Consider the following 22,760-nt stretch of genomic DNA (forward strand, 5'->3'; position numbering starts at 1 on the left):
TGCTGACAGTCTGAAAGCTAACGGATGCGACACAACTGAGCCAAGCCATGATCCAGCAGCGCCCCCATCAGAGACCAGGAGGGATTACAGTATAGTGAAGAAGCTCCTCAGTATCTCTGAATTTGTTCAACTAAAAGTACAGACTCAGAAAAATGCAGAGGGGGTTTATGCTCAGTATGTGGGCATCCATGCGCTGCAACTCCACAACACATGGCAGTACAAAAACAGAGACAACCAACTGGAAACCACGTGAATAAAACCTTCAAACACTTCAGCCAAGATCAGGCAATGTGCAAACCTCATGGAGATACGGAAAGACAGGTAGCTGAATAAGAACTTACGAAGTCACATTAACTTGCCAGCACAAGAACAAAAAGACAAAATATAAAATGTACACACTCAATTGGAAATGGAGTTTTAAAATGTTTATTAAAAAAATAGAAAACTTACATAAAAAACAAGGTATGCATCTATTTGTCAGTCGTTTACACATTACAACCCATCCTTAACTACAGGGAAGTGAGCTGGGGATTTGGTTCATGGCAGCAGGATAACGACCTGCTGATTATCCTCAAGAAAACTTGCTGAAAAGCTGCACTTAAAACGAAGGGGTAACGCCAACAGCACGATGTTGAGTCCAATAGTGTGACTCACAAGGTGTTACAGTTCATCAGACTGTCCTTTTGGCTCAACCATAACTCCTATGATGGTGCATCTATGGGGTAACAAGCTCAAGTCCTCTCATGGATTGCTGTGTAAACTCTAGCTTTGAAACCTTGTCATACAAATGCTGACTTTAAATATGGCAGAAGAAAAACCTCTGTGGAATATAAGGACCTCTCAACTGATCTCTATTCTCACTGAATTTAAAAAAAAAAAAAAGTTTTTTAAAGAAAAAAATAATCAAAACAATGTCCACAAAATGGCTAAAAAAAAAAAGTTAAAAAAGAAAAGCTGTGACATGATGCTAACAATCATCATTTGGAGTCTGCTCCTGGAGCTGACACTCAGAAGCTGTATGTAAAAATAAAAGCCAAGTGACCCTGGCAGTGCTTACTGGATCAAATATGGAAAGCTCTGGCTACAGGAAAAAGGGAAGATTTGGTCATTTAAGAAGGCAGTCAACCTGTTGCTTCAACAGAATCAAAGGAGATATAAGGCAGAAAACAAGCGCTTTGCTGGTAATAAGTAGCACCAACTATTTTTGAAAAGACAAAAAGCAACCACAGCTGAAGGTGCATTTCCCCCAAATACAGCGTACAGGCTCTTGGAAATACACCCAAATTAAACGACTAAATACCAGATGATATGTTTCAAATGAGAACTAGTGGTGGAGAAGTATTTGGACAATCAGTTGACAAAATTTCAAGTGACCACAACACGATGGTAAACGAAACATGAGTAAAATGTTGGCATCATGGAATTTTTGGCACATTTCTCATGTTGTTATACCACAGCTCCCCCTTCTGCTGGAAAGCTGTACAGACACACACACACTCACAGACACACACACATTCCTTCTAGGCCCTTAAATCCATCTATTGCACAGATCAATATAGTCTAGAAATAAAACAAAAAAGCAAACCTATAGTCGAGAGAACCCCTAAAACGAAACTAAAATGTGAAATAAATTAAATAAAAGCAAGTCATTATTGCACATGAATGCAACAAACTAAAATAAGGTGGCAATGTTTACAGTACGGAACAAAACATAGTAGTGCCAATGTGAAATAAAACAAACAAAATCCCTCTGTGACGAAAAGAACAGAACAACAGACAATAACCAACGATAAGGAACGATTGATACATTCAAACAAGTCATCACAGTTTACGCTCTTAAGACAAGGTCCATTTGTGCCGTCACACCAAAAACATTGTCAGCGTTGCGCTGCATAGGTAGAAAGGTAGTGCTTCGCTTCAGTTCAGACTACAATTTGTAGATGATAGTTCAGGGTTAGAGCTCCGGATCAAGAGTAATAGTGAGTTGCATTCAGAAGACCGACGAGCCCAAATCCTGATAAGGCCCAGTACGAGTCACAACTTCAAGAGATGAGGTTGATGAACCAGTTCAGTACTATGGCACATGATGTTCAAGTTGCATGGAAACACTTGACTGCCAACAAACCAGGAAATAGCACTGCTGAGGAGACCTAGTCTGGGAATCAGTGATTCCTCAGTCCAGTCAAGTCTGTGCTGGTGTGCATCAAACTCTGAGGAAAAGCTTCCGACTTCAGACTGATGGAATTAAATATGCACAGTTAAGACTTCAGATGTTCACAAATCTCCAAGAAAATGGGAGAGAACTTGAACTGACCTGTGAATTGAAGCACAACATGGGTGCATCTGATCTGAGAGCCTCAAAAAGATGGCAAAAAAAACCTCACCATCATAATCCCTCATGACGGACAGAGAGGTCTTCAACAATCAGCGCAAGCTATTCTGCAGTTTCCTTCTTTCATCTGCTGTGGTTGAGAACAGGAACATTTTCCCTCTTCCTGCGTCGCCAGGTGTTCCGGCTGTACTGCTGCTGGTACCTCGTACCCGGCGCCGTCTGGGCAACAAACCTGCGCTGAGGACTGAAGCTAGCTTGGGGGTGACCGTGGAGGTTCCCGCCTTGGTTGTGCTTGAAGACAAACTTGTGTGGCTCGAGTGAGCCATGGGAGTTGGATCTCATGCTGTAACTGTGGCTCTGCTGGCCTCCGACCTGGGGCTGGTGGAGCGGGCTGGGGAGGGGGCTGGTGGAGTTAGTGTGCTGGGAGACTTGTGCGGCTTGTGACGTGTGATGGTGCACAACACGGATGGGAGGAGGGTTCTCATGGTAGAACTGGCAATCAGAGAAGGAGGGCAGGGTGACACTTTCTGGGAGGCGCATCTGGACCTAGAGAGAGGGAAGAAAATGCAATGAAAAGTCTGGGAATAAAGTGAGCTTTGTATTGCTATAATACAGCAGACTACACCAATAAAAATATTCACCATGTCAATTTGGTTTTTTTTTGCTTCAGAGATAAACCTGAGGTGACCAACCTGACAAGTGGGGTGGATAAAGTTTGCTGGATGTGTGGCCCTTAAGTCAGGAGCCATGTGGATCACTGAGTGGACCGGGGCCAGGGTGAGGGAGTGGAGCTGGACAGCAGTGTGACCGCTTTGAGGAGAATCAGACTCCTGGAAAAATGCATCCACAAGTTAACAAAGTTGCACTGTAGGTTCAAAACTTTAGTAGCTGGGTTACAGTCAAGTCGTGACATCCCAGCTGCCAAGATCTGTATACAACTATGGCTACAAATTCAACGCATATTTCAGGGTTTTATTGCATGTGTTGCCAAAGTGGTTGCGGGCCAATGATTTAGTAAATGCTTCAACAAATAAAAAACTTACTATGTCACTTCCCGAGGAGGAGGAGGACAGCGAGCAGGCAGAGGACGACGATGAATGGTGCACAGGGCTGGGGAGGAAGACTGGAGAGGGTGAGGGGGAGTCGGCACTGAGGGGGGACGAAGAGTCTCTTTGATCCTCAACCAGCATCAGCCTGCCAAAGTCCTGTTCACAGGCCTCTACATCTGGAAGTAAACAGAAAACTACACTTAAAAGAAGCTTGAGCTGATCTGACAGCATCAAGTGACGACATAATCGTCTCTTTGAGTGTCGCTGTGTAGAGCAGCAGGAAAAAAGCTCCAGAGAGAAGACGCCAACCCAGAGATGAAAATAAAGTTACCATGGTTCTCCAGCTTGGCATACTGTATGGCTCCCCACTTCTTGATTGTCCAGTCTCTGTAGGACAGAACCTCTGGACTGACTTTGATGATCCGTCCTAAATTACTGCAGCACAAAACATTAGTCAAACACCAATGCTGAGGAAAACGATACAAAAGTGAGAAGAAACGCTAAATTGCTTCCATAAAAGAATAATTAACCCTTCAGGCATGCTTTAATTTGCTAACAAGGAAAAGAAAGAACCTCTTGGAAGACAGCTGCAGAGTTAAACAAACCAACCTGTCGTAATCTTTGTTGGGATATGCTCGAGCTAGAGGAGAGACACCATGACTCAGCACCATGTAGGCAAAGTCAAACACCTGCTTGACCTGCAGGATTCCATATGAACTTCTGCCCACATCGTTCCCTGTGAAAAATAACATGTCTGCATTAGACACTAGATAAGTTGTGGAAAATACAACCAGAATACAAAACAGCCAAGGAAAAATGACACGCAACACTTCTGATCTAATCTAAAGGAGGATTTGTCCACAAAATCTAAATCACATGTACTTCAGTCATGCAGAGGACAAAAGGAAATGAAGGTCAAGTGACTGAAAGGCCAAAAATGTCACAATGCAACTACACATTTCTTTTCAGCATCCATAAATCAACCTTCTTGTTGATACACAATAACAATCATGAACTTGTGTTTTACACAGCTGAACTTGAATAGGTGACGTCTGATCGTCATGAGAGATCCCAGGCTCACCTGGTTGGAGTGGATCCTCGATGCAGAGCATGGATGGCCTGTTCCCGTTCTCCATGGCTTTGACCATCTCCTCCTTGGACAGGTAGGCTCCTCCGTTCTTCACCCGGATGCCCATCTTCATGTAGTTGAAATCTCGGCCGTAAAGCTCAAAGAATTCGATCAGCAGGATGCCCAGGTTAATGTTGGAGCGTCTCGTGTCGATCCGAGGGTGTAACTGACATTAACAGCGCAGGAAGAACTCATGACTTTCACTTTGTCACCAATTTTGTAACCAAATTCAGCTACAAAACAAAATCTGTTTTCTTGTTGTGACATTTTACATCCTTTTTCCAGTATTTCAAATAAATACAAACACAAAAAACATTAAATACACTGCAACAAATTATACAAAGTACCAATAACATTGAAGTCTGAACATTTCCATCCAAAAACACATTTCAAAGCTTTGGTTGAGCTTACAGCCATTCTAAATGTAACAATTTAGATTTAAACACTTATTTGAAAACTTGTATTGCTTTATAGAAGTACAACACAAACTTAATTTTGTGGTATGGTTCCATAATACAGCAAACACAAAGTCCATTATCACCTTATTTGAAATCACAACTCCGTTACTATATGAGAGACTCATCCATTTTATTTTCTACTACAAAATCTGTAGCGTTTTGAGAAGACAGCAGAGTATTTACTGTAGATGTATTTGTATAATCTGGAGCTGAGGGCTATGATGATGAACATGGATGTTTGTTTACCTGCAGGAAGCTGATGGCCATGAGTATGAGGCTGTATGAGCTGATGCCTCCAGTGAAGACTTCGTTCAGATTCCTCTGCAGGAGGAACTGCTTCAGGACGAAGATCAATGGAGGCAGGACGGTGTACTCCTACAAAAAAAAAAAAACAGAAATACAACAGTTAACAGCCAAATAAATACATTTATGTTAGCACCATTTAAAAAGGCTTCAGGGCCCACCTTCAGGTAGCTCTTGATGAACTGTGCCGCTTTGACTGCCGTCTCCACATTAAAGCTGATGTCCACTTTCACCTGCGTTTCGTGATCAGTGAGCTTGATGATTGGCACCTGAGGAGGGGTCAGAAATTTCAATGGGATTCATTTCAAAAGGTTCCCAAGGCTTCATAAAATTGTGACAAAATGGCGAAAACATTTGTCGTTTACTTTTAGCTTCGTAAGCTCGGCTGTGAAAAGCAAACCAACATGTTTTGGTGACTTACCGTAGCTTTGTCCAGGACTTTGATGGGACAAGGACCAGCTATGTTATGTTTTTCAATGCTTGTTCTAGTTCCTGCAGTGGGGGATGATCCCACTTTCCAAACACCACCAGGTCGATGTCACTGAGAACAAAACCAAAAATTATTCTGCATCTCAAAAGTTTATTTCCTCAAGTTGACACCAGAGAGTTGTATCATGAAGCAAGTTAGGCAAAGCCAAACTTTCTTTGTGTCGGCCGGCTCAAAAAAACCTGAAACCTCAGGAAAAGACAAACATTTATTTTGTTAAAGAGCAGAGGAATGCTGGTAGAAAACTTTTAATAGTGTACGTATTATACCAATCAATGCAGACGCTTATTTCTAAGGTGACGGCTCCACATTAGAGGTCTGACATTATCGCAGAAGTGAAAATGATGGTATTTATGTACAAGTCTAAAATCATGTGTTTCCTGGATCACCAACTGAATACATGGCAACACTTACAGTGTGAGATACGGTAACTGCACAGCTTTGTGAGACTGTCCTTGAAAAAACGACCACATAGGTCTCACTCTAAAAATCACCCCAATCAATATTGTGACACACCAGTTGCAAATGAGGCTGCTGGATTTATTCAACTTAAAATGTGCAACAACAAGGTAGAAAGCATACGACTGCAAACCTGAGATGAAATCTGTATTTCCAGCAGCGTGAACAGCGGCGCTGACAATAAATCTCTGACAAATACACCTTTCACAAAGTGCTTCTACTACCTAAAAACTAGCACAATGAGACATTTTAACAGAAGTCTGTGTAAGGTCAGACTGTACAGGAATGTAGCAAAGCAAATGTTACCTTGTTGGAAGATAAAGTCCTGTACTGAAGCTGCCAAATATCTCCACCTGCAGAGAACAAGAACAAATTAATACAAGTCTGGTTACAAGTTTCACTGCTCCACTCTTTCCCCCTAAAATAAAAAGACATCATACTCCAACTTAAGAAAGTGTTAGCTCCAGTTTACTGCATCTGGGCTTACTCATACAATCTCAAAAGCACCAGGTCAGGAAATATTAAAAGGTAATAAAAAACTACAAGTAAAGCTGTGACTTTGACCATGATCAGCAAGTAAATATTTAACCTATTAAACTATGTCTATTAGTCCTCACTTATGTGGAGCTCAGTGAACACAGCAGGACAGCTTGGAAAAGTTGTGCAAAATGGTCTTGAGAGAGGAGAAAGGAAGAATGTAATTCACAGTGAGGCCCAATGGGATTTCTGTGGGCCAAGATTAGTCCAAAATGTTTACAATATTAACCCAGAAAAAAATGAGCTGGTTGTTACAAAGTACACTCTGTTGGCAGCATCCAGTGGAAAATAATTCACTAATGTTACTTCAGGAATGCGACATGATTAAATGATTACATCTGGTCCACTCTGTTTGGACATATAGTGTAAACTGGGCTGTTGACTGGCTGCCATGTCGCAAAACAGGACACGCAAGCACAGTAAAACCGAGTATATTAGACAATAATGCTGATTTACATGGTGCACTACAGCTGTGCAATGCCATTTGCAAAGCAATAAACAAAAGTCAACACGAGAAATAAAATGTCGTATTAAAAACCAGGGTTACACAGTGATAAAACTAGCACATCGAATATTCCAATAGTAAATAAAACTTGATTAAAAATCCTGTTGAAGAGTGGGGAGGGGGAAAAAAAAGTCCTTGTGATGTCATAGGAAGCAGAAGCTGCTCAGTTGTGTGCTTTCTTGGTACAATCTTGGCTGTAAAAGTAGCTGCGGTTAAATTACTACCTCTCTGAATGCATTATAAAATTGATTAGGTTGTAACACTATTAGCTTCACAAACATGAACAGAAAGTATTTGAAAGTCTGGCATCATCTGCAAAATTGTGCCGCCAAAAACATCCAAGTCATATAGCATTGTAGCTATACTCAGACAGCTGTAGTTGCATTAAAAGCATCAGGGATTCAAAGAGCAAGTTGCACTCTAAATTTACAACTAATATCTCCCTGAAATGACTGAAAAGTAAATGCGTTATTTTAACTGTTTTATGAGACATGAAGGCAAAAACTCAGATGACAACATAGGCATTTTGATTAGCCATCTTAAAACGGTTCCAAGGAGTTCTCCTACCTCTGCCAACTGTGGAATTGTTGGTCGATTTTTAGAAAGTTTAAAAAGCATTTTACTACATTTCTATGAAGGCAATTTATACTTTTCCTCACTATGGAGCTAACTTTGACGGGCCTGTGTATGACGATAAAGAGTCAAGACTTCACAGCTGCATCTGTGAAGAAAAACACTGGGTGTGTTCCAACATCCATACTAGACACTACACTATACAGTGAGCCAGAAAAAGATTTAGTACGTCCCTATGCACAGAAAGTCAAATGTAGTGTTCCAAAAATACCTGCATGTCCTAATACGTCCGTGCTTTTCTGGACACTCTGACCCACTATCCTCTGCACAGTTGCACCACATCGCTCATGGTGTCTTGTGCACGTTTGAGGTGCGTTACTGTGACCAAGACGTGTGCATGACACAGTTAAAGTATAAAGAAGCAGTTTATGATTTGGAAGGCAGCCAAGGTCGCATACAGAGCTCATTTTAGACAAGAGGATTGTGTCCATGGATATATGATGAGTCCAGCATGGCCAGTGTGAGACAGGTGGCTGGTTTGGCTCTTTTGGTCTACATAGCGGCTTCAGGTCCATCATTAGCAGTACCAGAGGCTGCACTGGGTACGGATTAGTCAGAGGTTCAACTCAAAGGAAACAGAATTTTGCACTGAAAGCTTTATCTTTGCAAACCTCATGGGCTGATTTATGTTTGACAAGCCGAATGACTGACACCAGCTGATCCTCAGGCATCACTTCCTGTTATGGATCAGCATCAGCATCTCAGTTTAAAACCGCCAATACTAATTGTGTTGAGTCCTGATATGTGACAGCAAACTTAGCCAGCGTTTATCAAAGTCAGCCAGCCTCTGGTTCTCCTCACACATTAGTTTTTCCTCTTAATCCTTATCCGTTCCTGGTCTCTGACACCCATGAGGCTCATAAGTATAAATCTGCAGCCGCCATATGCTCATGAATATACATATTAAACCTATTTAGTGTCAAATATATAGCAAGGATGCATATTTGACATTGTTAAAGAAGAAAGCATTCAATATAGATTCAGTGTGTGACACCATGAACAGGTTGTGTTCTTTAAAGTGAGCACAAAACTCCTCTAAATGTTATTGCAGTGGCTATATATACAGTCAAACATCCAGTTTCATTTTCCTACCATTTCATCCAGTGGGGTCGCAAACCTGGAAGTTGCATTTTGAAGCTCTGTGAGAGTCAACTTTGTTTAAAGACACACATTTCTGCAACTTTGGCGAAAGATATCCAACACTGGCTGCAGCAGGAAGCTTCCACTTACTGAGACTTATGAGGACGACAAGCAACACATGAGAGAAAATGTGACGAACAGCACGGCCTCAAGAACTGAAGCACAAGCAATCAAGTATTGAAACCTAGGCACAGGTCAGATTTACATACAGTGTAGGTCACAGAGGAGTACACCGGTAAGGATCTATGCTCACCCTTGCTGTGGGCCACAAGTCCTTGATGACATTCTCTATTCTGTTCACGACGTCCCTCCTCATGGCCTCCTCTTCAGGTCGTGGTGACATGAAGCTGAAAAAGTCCACTATCTCTTCGTGGAGACTGCAAAAAACAAAGGGAAATGAACTGAAATAGCAGTAGATGCACATGCAAGAAGAGAAAAGCAAAAATTCTGCATGTTTTGCACCAGTATTGCACACGTTTTTTTTCCATTTGCACGGTAGTGTATGCATTAACCGGTTAAAATTCTTCACTTTAGGATGCATATCATGACTGAATAAAACGGTGTTCTTACCCATTGATGCCCGGGCTGTACCTCCTGGTCTTCCACAGGCTGCAGGATGAATCCACGTACTGTCCGTTGTACTCATTGGACAGCGGCGGGTCGACGCCGGGGAAAGTGTTGGCTCTGTTCAGCTGCCTCCTGCGGCCGGACGGATGTGACTGGTGGTGGTGGTGGTGCTTGCTGCCGTGCTGGCTCTTCGTCCCGGTGGGGGTGTGGCCGCCGGACTGTTGCATGCTGCGACAGTGAACGGTGTGAACCGGCGCAGGAGGTTGTCGGTTCTCGTTCAGCTCGCCGTAGTGTAGAAACTGCTTGGTCTCCTCTGCGACGTTCAGGTTGTCAATCCGCAGACAGGAGCCGGATGGCGACGAGCTCTCGGCCTCCGAGTCCAGGGAGGAGGAGGACGGAGAGAGCGAGCCTTTCCTCCGGACGCTCCCCCTCTCTCCGCCGCCGCCGTCGCGCTTCGGCAGTTTCCTGAACACAACCCCCGGCGGCGGTGCTACAATTCTGCAATACTCGCCGTGTGAGTCCGTGGAGTTCGCATTTTGCACCGCAAAGTTGAGTCGGTGGTGAAGGTGGTTGTCGACGCCGGAGTTCGCTCCAAATCCCTGAGAGGTTTCCCAAATGTGCATCCACTGGGAATTGGCAGGTCCCTTCTGCTCCGGCTGGATCCAAGCGGTCCGGGGATCCATTGGACTCGAGTTGACCGAGAACCTCTTCACGGGCAAAATGCAAGCAAATCTGGCAATTTAGACACTTTGCACCGAAGCAAACCGATAAATCCTACCGCGCTGATTTACTTGTTATCCTCGAAGCGCTTCATGTCAGGAAACTGGTTCGGTTTTTCAAGCGGCTTGGCCAACTCCACTCCCCATGTAAGCCAGCCAATATGGCGCACCCAGCAGCACGGATCAGCGTCTGCGCATGTCCGAGGGATTTAAATCTTTGAACACGCCCCTTGGAGCCGAGACACGCATCAAGCTGTATATATACCGAACGGATAAAGCGGAAGTTGAGCTATTTAATTTAAAAAAAATTATGAACACTCCAATTCCAAATTTATGAAGCAGATATTTATTTCTACAAATAAGAAAATACACAAATATTAAAACTTTGTTGGGTATTTTCTGTCCTTGTGTCTTAATTAATGCATTTTAAAAGACTTCCTTATTAATTACAAAAATACAAATTTCAATTGAATGCTGTATGATTTAATGCAAACATCCATGTAAACCTCTTTTGCATAATCACAGTTAAGTAAACATATCTGAGAAGTGTCACTAGAAAGTATTTCCAATATACACCCCTTGAAACTAATAAAATAATTGTATGTAATGTGGAAAATATCCATTTTGCCAAAATGACTTGTAGTGTAATACAATTTCTACATAAACTTAGACACATGTACCCATACATTTCTATCTTAGGTAGGATTTCTTTAAAATCTTGGTTTACTACAGCTATGTCTAAATTATGTAATTTGACATATACTCATTGGCATGTAAAAATGGGCGATGCTTTTATTCTGGCAGGTAGACCCGGCAATGGCAGTTCGTGGTTATTTCCTCACTTGACAAATGAAACCCGGGCAGGATTGAAACGTGATGGTTGTAGTAAATCAGCAGGATTATAGTGACTGTTGATGTAGAGCTAAAAGAGCCTTAATGTTCACCGAACATGCGAACAGTCAGTCTGCGGGTGCAAGAAGCGTCTGTTTCTGTCAGAAGTCTTTCAGTTTTAATAAAATCAAAATAAAATACTAATATCACATCAGAACACAACATTCCCTAAGGCAATTCATGGCTTTGTGAAAAGGAGACAAACTACACAATACACAAGATTTCACTCAACATGTGGACATTTTAATTAGAAAAAAACCCTAGAACCTCTGAAGTTTTGAACTGTACAAAACATTTACAACCAAATATCTGGCAGCTTATTTTTCATGAATGCATTGATATCACATATTTACAGCAGCACTGGAGCTGATCAAGAGCACATGTACACAGTTTACAATATTTACAGCATTTCCTGAGCACAGCAGAGAGGCAACATGTTTAGTTTTATTACAGGGTGCAGTGGACGCAAATATTACAAAACCAAATTTTATTTTTTTTATTAAAAACTGAGGTAATGTTTGCTGCAAAATTGGAGAACCTTTCAGATTCAGAAGTGCACATAAAAAGACAACAATCAGACATTTATTAACCCTGACGTAGTCTTTAATAATTCAGTTAAAATGAACCTCCAAACATCCTGTAATACTGAGCAGGAGCTTATCTGCATTTGTTTAGGAGCTTAAATGGTGAACTACTTGATTATAGGTTGTAAGTCTGCAAGTTAAAAATCAACATTAAGGTATTTAATTTAAAATAGGCACATGATGGTACATGTACCTATTTTGTGCACATTTTCAGCTTTTGACCTGTCTGCAGATGGAGGCTAACTGGTTAATGCAGCTGGTGACGGCAGGAGGGACGCTGTGAGACGTGTCTCCTCTCCAATCTGCCAGGGCAGCCAGGGCTTGCTTGGGGTCACAGGGAGAGAGATCGTAGATGCAGTAGACGGCTGCTAACTGGACCTCCCATGGCAGACCTGCAGTCAGAAAACACAATATGATCACAATTCTTACTACAAATCCATCTGTAGGTGGGCCTTCTCTCTTTGACATCCAGAGTCAAAACATTACATGTGCCTTTCTTTACTGTTTTTTTTTTTTTTACATATATCTTGGGTTTTTATGTATTTTCCTTACAATTAAGCCCACATTCTTCACAGCCATGCCAAATTTGGATACACAATAAATTTCTATTTGACCAAGAAGTTTCCTCAGGCTGGAAATTACACACACGAGTGATCAAAGATGGTAAGACGTCTAAGAGAGGATAAGAATAATTACAACAAATATTGTTTTTCTACGTTTCTTACATTTTCATTAAAAATGCTACGTCCAAAATTGTTCATCAAATTATCACAAATCTTCAGTTTCTATACATTACAAATGATCCTGATGATTTCACCATGTTCTACAGCATTCTAAGACCCTATAATTTGTATGCATGCATGGTATGGTATAAATATATATTTGCTGAACTGCAGTACTTAACCCTTTAAGCTGCAGTCAATTCCAGCCATTTTCAGTACAAAAAAAATCGCTAATATTCTATTTGTAAATAAAAATATGATGAGAAATACAGGGAATATTGGACGCGCATCGCGAGGTGCATTTCCTTGAAAACGACCGATTCGTGGAGTATATACCGTCTTCAAGACATGTTTTGGACAAAATAGTTTACTGGCTTGTTTCGTCTGGATGTCCAAGGTTGGATTATGGCCGTTTTTTGTGGAATATTTTCATCTGTGTGTAATAATGAACCCGGAAATGTGAGTCGCGCTGTGTACGTTAAAGCCGTGTATAGAGAACGGATGGATGGATATTCGTTGTTTGTTGGACAAATGTGTTTATATTACCTGCTGTGGTAATTACATCTGAAAGTGGTTTATACCGGCGGATTCATGAGAATCTAAGCTTTCCATCAGCGTATAGTGTTTGTATAATTGGGTTTGCAGTTTCAGACATTTAGCAAATTGCTTATGCAGATCTCAAAGTGCACCGCGGGCGGGACACTGAAGCGCAACTGAAGCGCAACGGGTTAATTTAGCTTTCTATTGCGATGTCATTGTTGTGCAGCAAAATACCAACACAAATTTCCTGCATGTGGTATCTTACTTGGCAATAAGAACAATTCTGATTCTGAGTAAATACAAATGTGGCTTGTGTGAGATATGGATCTCATCTGAATGCACAAAGGTAAGTAAAAGTGTGCATATACATTACAAAGATAGCAGATGTTTAAATAGCTGTGATCAGTGAAAGGCATGTGTGTGGAAAACTTGCAGCCCTCTCAGCACAAAACAGACGCTGGACATTAGTTACAGTCAAACTGAATCGATCACATTTCATACCTTCAGTCTGTCCCTGTCGACCAAACGTGTTGATGACGTTGGCAACAGTCAACACTGAGGAGACACATCTCTCTTTAAATCCCACCTGACCCAGGTATCCTATTTAAAACAAAAACACAATCAATTCTCCACAGATTACACGTCACGTCAGGCTTTCTAAAAATCTGAAAACAACTGACCGATGAGTCGGAGTACAGTGGCGACTGTCACATCAGAGACGGGTTCTTGTTGACTTCTTGGCTGGATGACCCAGGAATTCATTAATGGCCACAACTCTTTGCTTCAAAGGCACAGAGGTCACTTGGTTACATGTTTCACATTGATATTTATATATACAGAAGACAATAGTGAGTTAAACTACAGCATTAAATATTGCAGATTCACGTCTTACAAAACAACATACCCCATCACATTTTCATAGGTCCACTTCCACTTCTTGTGTGAACAAAGTAATTGCAGCGTGAAGACGTGCTCCCAGGCTGCAGCTCCCAAGTCATCGCCGTACCGACTGTGTTTTGTGAAAGACAGATTTGACCCTGAGCGGATCTCAGACAGAGTTCTGGAGATCAGCTGGTCAATGTCATGGGGAGGACTCTGCAACGATACGGGAAGATTAGGTATTAGAGGGTGCACTCTGCTTAATCTGAGCAAACATTGATGGGAAAGATGAGTAAGAGGAGATGATGGGATAAAGACATTTAACTGACTCAGGCCTAAGGTCACACAGGTTAGAAATTAAACGGTGCTCAAAGCGAAAAGGCCCATACACATGCATAAAACACATTTTTTAGTACATTATCAGTTGGTACTCATGCTTTTATGTGCTTAGAGAGCACACTGTGGAGAGATAAAAGGAAATGAATCGAGGATGTTGCAGTTTGAGCTCAAGATTATCTCAATACCAAACTACAGTAATTTAGTAGTAAATTCTAGTTAATGGAGATTTGGTGCAAAAAAAACTTAATGCCAGTTAAATACTGTGACAACTGTAGAACCTATAAAAATACCTTTTCCCAGTCCAGGAACGCTGAAAGGCAGCTCAGAATCCCTTCCTCTGCTTTCAGTTTGGTGACCGTGTGAATGGCCCGACACAGAGAGCTGCTGTGTGACAGAACTGTCGGCCATGTTGTCACCATAAACAAAACCAGTTTAGCAGCATCGGGAAAATCTGCAGACAGGAAGGCAGAGATAAAAAAAACAACAACAACAGATTAATAAGACTAAGCTCTAGTGATAATGACAAGGTGTGAGGTGATAACATGGGAGAATGTGCTTTGATAATTTCGCTAATTTCAAGTGATTGATCAAGAACTACTAACTACGCAGTATTATGGGCCTTGGTCCGTCTCAGTAAAACTTGCGCTGTTTTTCTACTTTCAGGTGAAATAGAAAACAAAAAAAATTAACGCTCAAGTTGGGCTAACAAGGGTATGCAAAGACTTTTGAGGAAGACAGTATGAGAGAAAGTGCTAACCTTCCATGAGAATGCTGTAGGCCAGAATGTGAACCTTGTCCTGGTACCTCTTCTGTCTGCAGATCCCTGTGTAGACTCTGCAGAGGGCCTGCACGAAGTTTCTGCTCAGCTCCTTTCTTTCAACTTTCAGTTTGTGCTGGATGGCTGAAATCGCGTCATCTGCATTGTACTGAGAAGAAAAGAGAAAGAACATGAACAAATGTGCATGAATCCAATTTCACACTAAAAAACAACAAACCATCGACAGCTGTTTGTACTTAAAATAATGGTACTGTACATGAGAATCACTTCATTGCCTGAATTGAACAAGTGCAGTTTCATTCACACACTACTGCCTCAATACAAAAACTTTTCCTCCTGACATACTTCCATTATTTTTAGCTATATCAGAGCAAAAACATTAACAAAGATGAAAGATACTCAGTTTGGTACAATGTACAAATGGGAACGAGCCAATTCTGTCCATGTGAACATACTTTTTCGGTTGCAGTAGTACAGTGCAGTCCCAATGAAATGTACTAAATAGATTCTCTCATTCACTGGTTTCTGTGGACACTTTATTTGGCCATAAAAAGACATGCAGACAGAGAATTTCCAGTAACTTTCACCAATGAAAAAAGAAAAAAAAAAAATCTGGAAATTTGTATTATATTGACGGCAAGTAGTTTTGCAAGTTCGTGTCTTAAGTCTTGAAGTTCCATCCTGTCTTTAATAAAACATGATTAGCTAATCATATTTACTCCTTTAGTTTGGTTTAATTATGAATATGAGACTAAAATCTTTTCAACTTGTAGGAAATAACTCAACTGAGATCACCTACAAATGACAGTTACTCTCCCAAATGTGCCACAAGTCGTGAGAAAATCACAGCAAAGTGACCAGAGGATCGGAAGTAAAACAATTAAATATAATTCAGTATAAAATTATACTAACCAAGCTGCTGTGGCAAATCTCAGAGATGACCTCCTTCTCCTCATCTCTCAGGACGGGCTTTTTGGGCATGCTTCCGACATACAGGTGGCTCTGGACCACCGGCAGCAGATCAAAGCATTCGTTTTCCACTTTCTTTAAAGCGTTAACGATGAGATTTTGCTCTGCAGGTTCTCCAGCTCTCATGGATGGAGATGGTGTTGTATTTTCGAGCCTCACAGTCTGCAGCGGAGTGGTCTCGTCACCACTGCTTGAGGAAAAAGATAAAACCTGCTTGCGAGTAGCAGCGGGGGAGCTGCTATCAAGCCTGAGACATTTGCTGCTCTTCGGCTGAGACAAACCTGCAGCTGGTCTTTTTTCTCCTCTCGTATTGGTCTTTGTGAAGGCTGTTGAGGTGGAGTTGATAGTTTTAAAGCTGGACGTCTGACTGTCCATTGACTGTTCTGACTGTCGATTCTCTGATGAACAAATGCTGAGATTGACGTTGCCTCTGAGAATGCTCAGAGTCCGAGCACGGGCAGAGAGATCTGGGTACATGGTGTCAAGAATCCTCATGGAGTTCTCCTGAGATGGACTGGTAGATGACGACGGTGAAGAATTCATTGCTGACACAGGCAGACGACCGGGGACTGGGACGGCATGTTTTGGAGTAGCAGAGCCGAACTGAAGCGGAGATGATGGGACTCCATTTAGAGGAACTGGGCTGTTGAGGGATGACGAACTCAACTTCTGACTGCTGTGGCACTGAACAGGAGTGGAAGGTGAAGCCAATCTGTCCATGGGTGAGGGAAACAAGATCTTCCCAATAGCCTGCCTTGGGCTGATTGATCTTCCTGCCTTTGGAGGTGTTCTCAGAGGAGTGAGGACAGGAGGAAGGGGAGGACCCATTTCAGAGAGAACATGGCCTAACCAATCTGGGTTTTGACTTGCAGCTGAACTAGGTGCTGATCTAGATTTTGCCTCTCTGATCATATCTGGACTGAGTTCTTCAGACACTTCAGTACAAGGCTCAGAACCTTTTGTGGCAGCAGCATTCTGAATTAATGAGACAGTGCTACCTGTGACTGTTGTGTCTTGAGGGAAGTCGCTGACAACAGCCTTTTCGCTAATGTCTTCTTCCACTAAATTGGAAACAGGAGCTTTTTTGTTCGTTGAAATCTGCTGTGTGTTTACATTAGGATTCAGTTTTCCTAGGTTTGGGGACTTTCCATAGACAGCAGTTTTACAGTAGGTAGCAGACATGTAGGACTCAATTGCCTGCAAAAAGAATGTGGGTTTTCTTTAAAAGCTTGACAGGTAACAGCATTTGTTACTTGAGAGTCTGAAGGGGAACACCTGCTATCAGCCAGTATTTCGCTGTTTATTGTCTCTATGTTAGCATCATTTTTTGAAGGATTTTCAACACATGGCTGACCAGAATTCTGGTCATCTTGTGACTCGTCATGTTTTTTCTTTAACACTGGAGATTTCCCAGGAGGCAGAGGTTTATTGTCACCATTTGCCTTTAGTGGTGAAGCCGCTCCATCAACTTCTCCTTTAACTTGTGCTGTGTTCCCATCTTCCTTCCCAAGAAGCTCAATGGGCGCATCGATTTCAAGCTTCTCTTCATGGGTTTTATTGGAAACACTACTGTTGCCGTCACTGCTGCTTTGGGCACTTTCTTGCATTTCTGAGTCCTTGCAGGGAGACTCTGTGTTGTCCTGGAGTTTAAATGCAGCTGCATCCTGACTGCCTTGTTCTAAACAACATGAAACCTGAGTACTGTTTTCAGCTTCTGAGTTGTTTTCAGGATTTGCAAATGTGGCTTCTTTCACAGGTTCAACAAATGTTGAGGAAGGAACAGGCTGCATATCTCCTCCTCCTTCTAATGTGACAGTAGCATCATTTCCTCTGGGTGACTCTGCACCGCTAGGAGCGACTGTTTTGGCATCAGGAACATCGCCGGGGTTTGTGTCAACATCCATCGTTATTGTAGTCTCCTGATCTTTGTTGACCTTTTCTGGACTTCCAGTAGTTAATGAGGCAACTTCAACCAAAATTGCTATAACTGATGGAGAAGAACATGAAGACGATGACGCTGATGCAGATGCTACATGCATAAATGCTGACTGTTGCTCAGTTAGCAGATCTTCCTGAGGATGTACTTTTGCATTGTCTGCACTGGATTTGTCCTGAATTTCAACAATGTCACTTAATCCACTGGAGTCTTTTTCTTTAGACGCAAGTCCCCCTTCCTGTGTTATGACCACTGGCAAGTCCAAGTTCTTCTTAGTCTCAAGAACAGAAGTTTTTGGACTGTCTTGACTCACCGCTGACGCGATCTGTACGGACTCCTCTTGTTTAACAGGAGAATCCTCAGAGGGTTTAGGATGATCTTCTTTCCCTCCATCAACCACCTCAAAAGATTCCATATCCGTGTCGGTGTCCTGAGAGAAACGAGAATGCAAAAATGAAAGTTCTGAAAAATCATGTGCACTATGGTCTGAGGATGACAAGGTTAACCAAACGCCTACCTTAATAAAAATATTCTTCAAAAACACAATAAAATAGCGAATGGTACATGGAACATATGGACTTTGGATTTGATTAGTGGGCGACACAAGCACACTTTTTGGAAAGTGATTTTCTCATATCTTCAATGACTTCTCATTCTATTTGATACAATTGTGGCAGCACAGATATACTGCATAAATGCAAAGCACTGGCGTAACACTACAAACATAAACAGGTAAAACTGCATGTAGTCAAGAACAAAAACACAAGATCAAATATATATAATTCTCACCGAATCTGATAGTGGTGATAAGCAGGGAGGCAGGGATTTAAAGAACTCCATTATCTCTTCAATAGATATTTCAGGGCTGCTCATGTCAGAAGATGAATCATCTGTTCGGCGTTCTTTGGACGACTGCTTGGCCTTTTTCGAACTGGATGTTTGCGTCTTGCCACTTGAGCACTGAGGAGATTCTTGGTTTCCGAAGGCAGGAATTGGTTTTACCTGTGTGTGAGCGGGTTTCGGCTGTATGCGGTCACTATGGTAACCACTGAGCTTGTGAGAAGCAGATGGGGGCGTTTTACGAATACGAGACTTCAGTTTGATTTGTGGAGAGGAAGGAAGAGCTTGCTTGCAACTGGACTCTGAAATTAATAAAATACAAGACAATTGCATACATGTAAAATATGTTAAACTGACACAAAATACAAACTGAAAGATCAAGATTGGCTGGTGTCATATTGGCAGCAATTCACAAATACACACGAGGGCTAATGATGCCTTACCTGGAATGTGCAACAGGTTTGCTGACCGTTCCTGCTCTGGCTCCACACATGCCCATAAATTTTCTAGCAGCATCCGTACCTTTTCTGAAAAAAAACAAAAAAAGCATTTGTATGATGAAAAAGTAAAAATCGATCCGCTTTTACTTTTAATGCATGTGTTTAATTTGTCAAATTAATGTAAATAAGAGGTGAAATGAGCTGCATACCTTTGTCAACTTTAGGCTCCGCAGGTGCACTTGTTTGAGTTGTTGTGCTCCTACAATCTTGAGAAATAATAAAGACATTGTTAAAATGCAAATTATATTATATGCTGTTGCTGAGAAAGACTATGAATACCTCAAATTAACTGGGTTATATGGGTAAATGCTTTCCCATTTATGTTGTTAAAATTATATAATAAAATGGATTGTAAAATGATAATTTGGAAGATTTTAGCTTCTTCAAGAAACAAGATCAACTTTACCAGGAAATAAACCTTTTTTTTTTTTTGCTTGGTTTGTTATTACCTTTACTCCTTTCTCTTTCCAGTCTCATCAGTCGCACCTAAAAACAAGAATTGAAATTAAACATGAGGGAAAGTCAGTTCAATAGTGTTAAAAAAAAGAACACTGCTGCCAATTTGCCCTTCATGTAGAACATTACTGCACCTGGAGATCATTAATATTTCTTTCTAGCAGGGTCTTCTCTTTGGTCAGTTGAGATATCTGATGATTCTGTTTGCAAACTGAGTCTACAATAAGATAAAAAAAAATACAATTAAGTCATCAAACAAGCACCGACATACAAACATAGATTCATGCCATCCATATGAACATAAAGTGCTTCATATTAAGTGCAATCTGTTTTTAACACTAACCTTCGAGCAGTCTGACTTTATTTTCAAGGTTGTTTTTTCTGTTGATGAGAATACGACATAGAACCTTTTAGCACAATTTGCTAAGAAGAATTTCTCAAAAGAAAGAACAACAAATTATGAGTAATCATAAAGCAGCAAAAACATTTCATGAAACAAAGACACAACAAGATAGAAGCACATTACAACCCCTACTGTCCAATTAAATAAAAACAAACAAAAAACATGTGTTATTATGTATAAATACATGTTTTTAAAGCAAGTGCAAATTCTTACATGCTTGTCAGGTTGGCATTCTCCTCCAATAACTTTTCAACTTGATGTGCTTGAGCCTGGGACTTTTTCAAAGATGCCTGAAGAGGTGAAAATAAAAATGTACAATTTACTGAGCTGAATGTTAGCAGGTTAGATAAGCTCTCCAGAATAATCTTCTTTTTTTGTCAGCTATGAGAGTATTGTACATTCAGTTGCTTACCTGTGTTTTTAGCAGATCATTTTCCACATCAGCCTTTTCCCTCTTCAGCTGTGCATTTTCAAGTGACTGTGTTTCTGTCATATCTAAAAGTGTTTCATACATAATTACAAACAAAATGAGATAAGCATCTAACACGATTCAACAAATTATGATTCACAAATATGCAAGTCTTCCCAATTAAAATGTATAGCATGAGAATGCAAAGTACCTTTCACATATTTTAGCTGCTCTTCAAGCTTCTTATTCCTGAAAGACACAAAAAATATTCTGTACAATTTAACCACAAACACCAGGATTATCTGCACTGTCAGGACTATGATTGGTACCATCACTTACTCTGCCATTGCCTTGTTGTTTTCCTCTTTCAGTTTTTCCATCTCTTCAGACAGCTGCCCATAGGCCTTCAGAGCACCCTAATAAACATAAACACTCAGAATATTAGCACAGCATCACAAAAAATAGCAAAGTTTAAGCAAAGGAATAACGAGATAGGTGGAGTTTGCATATGGAAATTATATTAAGATGCAGATCCATATTACCATCTGTCATAACAATATGATTCCAACTGGATTCCACAGAGAAACAACCTACCCTCTTTTCCTCCAGTTCTGCTTGCACAGATTCATAATCTGCTGTCTTTTTCTCCAAAGTAACCAACCGGATCTGCAGCTCTTCAAGCTGTTCCTGAAGCCTGATTGTGTCACTGCATGAAAGATGTTGAGAACATGAATATGTTAATCCAGCTGCATGCAAAATTAAAAAGCATATTATATGTGTTATCATTATTAACTAGGTTTACAGATCATAGACATATTATGGCTGTGAAGTCTGCACACAGTTAATTCTCACAAGGTAACAAAGTCTACACAAGTACAATGCACACATGCTGTCAGTTGACAGTTTTTTGAGCTGCAAACCCTAACTTACTATTGCGGTACATTCATGCTCAAACCGTTTATCATGGCATCTACATGGGAAAACAGCGACAGTATCTTTCACATAATGTAAAGTTTAATCTATCACTATATTCAATTTATGGCTATATTTAGTGAAAAACAAAATCTAAATTACACAGTGAATAAATTAAAACTAATGTTTACCCATTAGCCGTAAGTGTTTGGTCGGGACATAAAAAGTAGACTTGTGAAGACACGATTGGGAATAACTTCCTAATTCGTACGCACAATGATTATAAATTATGCAATTATCAAGTTTGCTTACAGTTGATATCTGCGCCAATCTCGGTGCAAATCAAAATGCTGCAGCTCTGCTAGCTTCTTGAATATTTCCAAGTAAAGCGTTAATAATATCCGACTATTTTCACAACTGGATAACAGTAGTTCCTCTATATTGAGACGGTTACCATTGCAATTTTATTCGTTTATACTCACTCCGAAGCCGTTATCTTCTGTTTCAGTGCCAGAAATGACGACACATATTCTGTCAGGCTCTGTGTTCACAGACAAAAACAAACCAACACAAAACAAACATTAACACATAACGACCAACACGTAAACTTAAACCAATAACATAATAACATAATAACACAACAAACAACAGTGTCGCAATCCCTGCACACTACTTATACTCAGTCTTTAAAGATTAAACTTAATATTTTGATTGACAAAGAAATATCCTCTAACCTGGTGCAAAACAGAACAGTTTTGACAATTTCCAACCGTCGCGTCCGCGGCGATTGCAACCGTTTTGGCATGACTGTCTCCTGGCATCATGGTAAGACCAATTCCACCGAAATAAACCCACACAGCCGTTATTTGTTATCTTGTAAATAGACAACCATGTCTCAGTGTCACACATTCCAGGTAGGTTCAAAACAACTTCACATTTTCGCGTCTCCCACGTTGATCAAGGACCCCAGTCAGGACCCCCCAGCGGGAGATCTGCGAAATGCCGGTAAACATGAAACCAAACAATTATTAATACAACATTCATTATTCGAAAATATTCAGATTCGTATATGTATGTAAGTGGGTATGAATAGCACATCCGTTCAAATAAACAATAATGTACTTTTAGGCCTAGATTTGATTTTAGCATTCTGTCGGATTTTCCTTCAGGCACTTCATTGTCGTGCATAACTGATGCGCATGCGCTCCAGTGTTTACCCAGAAGGACCTGCATATTGATATTTATCTATGTGTATAACCGTTTCGTTTAGAGATAATCCGCTAA

General features: G+C 40.9%; 2 protein-coding genes across 3 annotated transcripts; both read right to left on the bottom strand.

Annotated features, from left to right (window-relative positions):
• Positions 1 to 410: 410 nt before the first annotated feature.
• On the bottom strand, positions 411 to 10,491 carry LOC110953742 (terminal nucleotidyltransferase 4A-like). The gene is given in 13 exon segments (XM_022197887.2): positions 411 to 2,878; positions 3,025 to 3,162; positions 3,376 to 3,557; positions 3,713 to 3,816; positions 3,991 to 4,117; positions 4,463 to 4,676; positions 5,215 to 5,343; positions 5,433 to 5,540; positions 5,693 to 5,742; positions 5,745 to 5,812; positions 6,524 to 6,570; positions 9,286 to 9,409; positions 9,603 to 10,491. Coding segments are annotated over 13 exon segments (2,394 nt in total). The 5' UTR covers positions 10,283 to 10,491; the 3' UTR covers positions 411 to 2,455.
• Positions 10,492 to 11,430: 939 nt separating this feature from the next.
• Positions 11,431 to 22,459, bottom strand: ice1 (KIAA0947-like (H. sapiens)). Of its 2 annotated transcripts, XM_022197886.2 has the most exons (20): positions 22,211 to 22,450; positions 21,959 to 22,017; positions 21,159 to 21,270; positions 20,904 to 20,980; positions 20,776 to 20,813; positions 20,568 to 20,650; positions 20,369 to 20,445; positions 20,096 to 20,133; positions 19,887 to 19,969; positions 19,746 to 19,782; positions 19,446 to 19,502; positions 19,240 to 19,323; positions 18,746 to 19,098; positions 15,964 to 18,386; positions 15,031 to 15,199; positions 14,564 to 14,724; positions 13,960 to 14,150; positions 13,736 to 13,836; positions 13,557 to 13,655; positions 11,431 to 12,185 (listed from the first exon to the last, which is right to left on the bottom strand). In XM_022197886.2, exons 14-20 carry the CDS (start codon positions 17,200 to 17,202, stop codon positions 12,004 to 12,006), a joined length of 2,142 nt encoding a protein of 713 aa, XP_022053578.2. In that variant the 5' UTR covers positions 17,203 to 18,386; positions 18,746 to 19,098; positions 19,240 to 19,323; positions 19,446 to 19,502; positions 19,746 to 19,782; positions 19,887 to 19,969; positions 20,096 to 20,133; positions 20,369 to 20,445; positions 20,568 to 20,650; positions 20,776 to 20,813; positions 20,904 to 20,980; positions 21,159 to 21,270; positions 21,959 to 22,017; positions 22,211 to 22,450; the 3' UTR covers positions 11,431 to 12,003. The 2 variants fall into 2 exon arrangements, with proteins under 2 accessions (XP_022053578.2, XP_051812900.1); XM_051956940.1 differs by lacking the exons at positions 11,431 to 12,185; positions 13,557 to 13,655; positions 13,736 to 13,836; ... (1 more) ...; positions 14,564 to 14,724; positions 15,031 to 15,199 and having other exon boundaries at positions 16,800 to 18,386; positions 22,211 to 22,459.
• Between the last annotated feature and the right edge of the window lie 301 nt (positions 22,460 to 22,760).

The sequence above is a fragment of the Acanthochromis polyacanthus genome, chromosome 12 (genome assembly GCF_021347895.1).
Source record: "Acanthochromis polyacanthus isolate Apoly-LR-REF ecotype Palm Island chromosome 12, KAUST_Apoly_ChrSc, whole genome shotgun sequence".
Lineage (NCBI taxonomy): Eukaryota > Metazoa > Chordata > Actinopteri > Pomacentridae > Acanthochromis > Acanthochromis polyacanthus.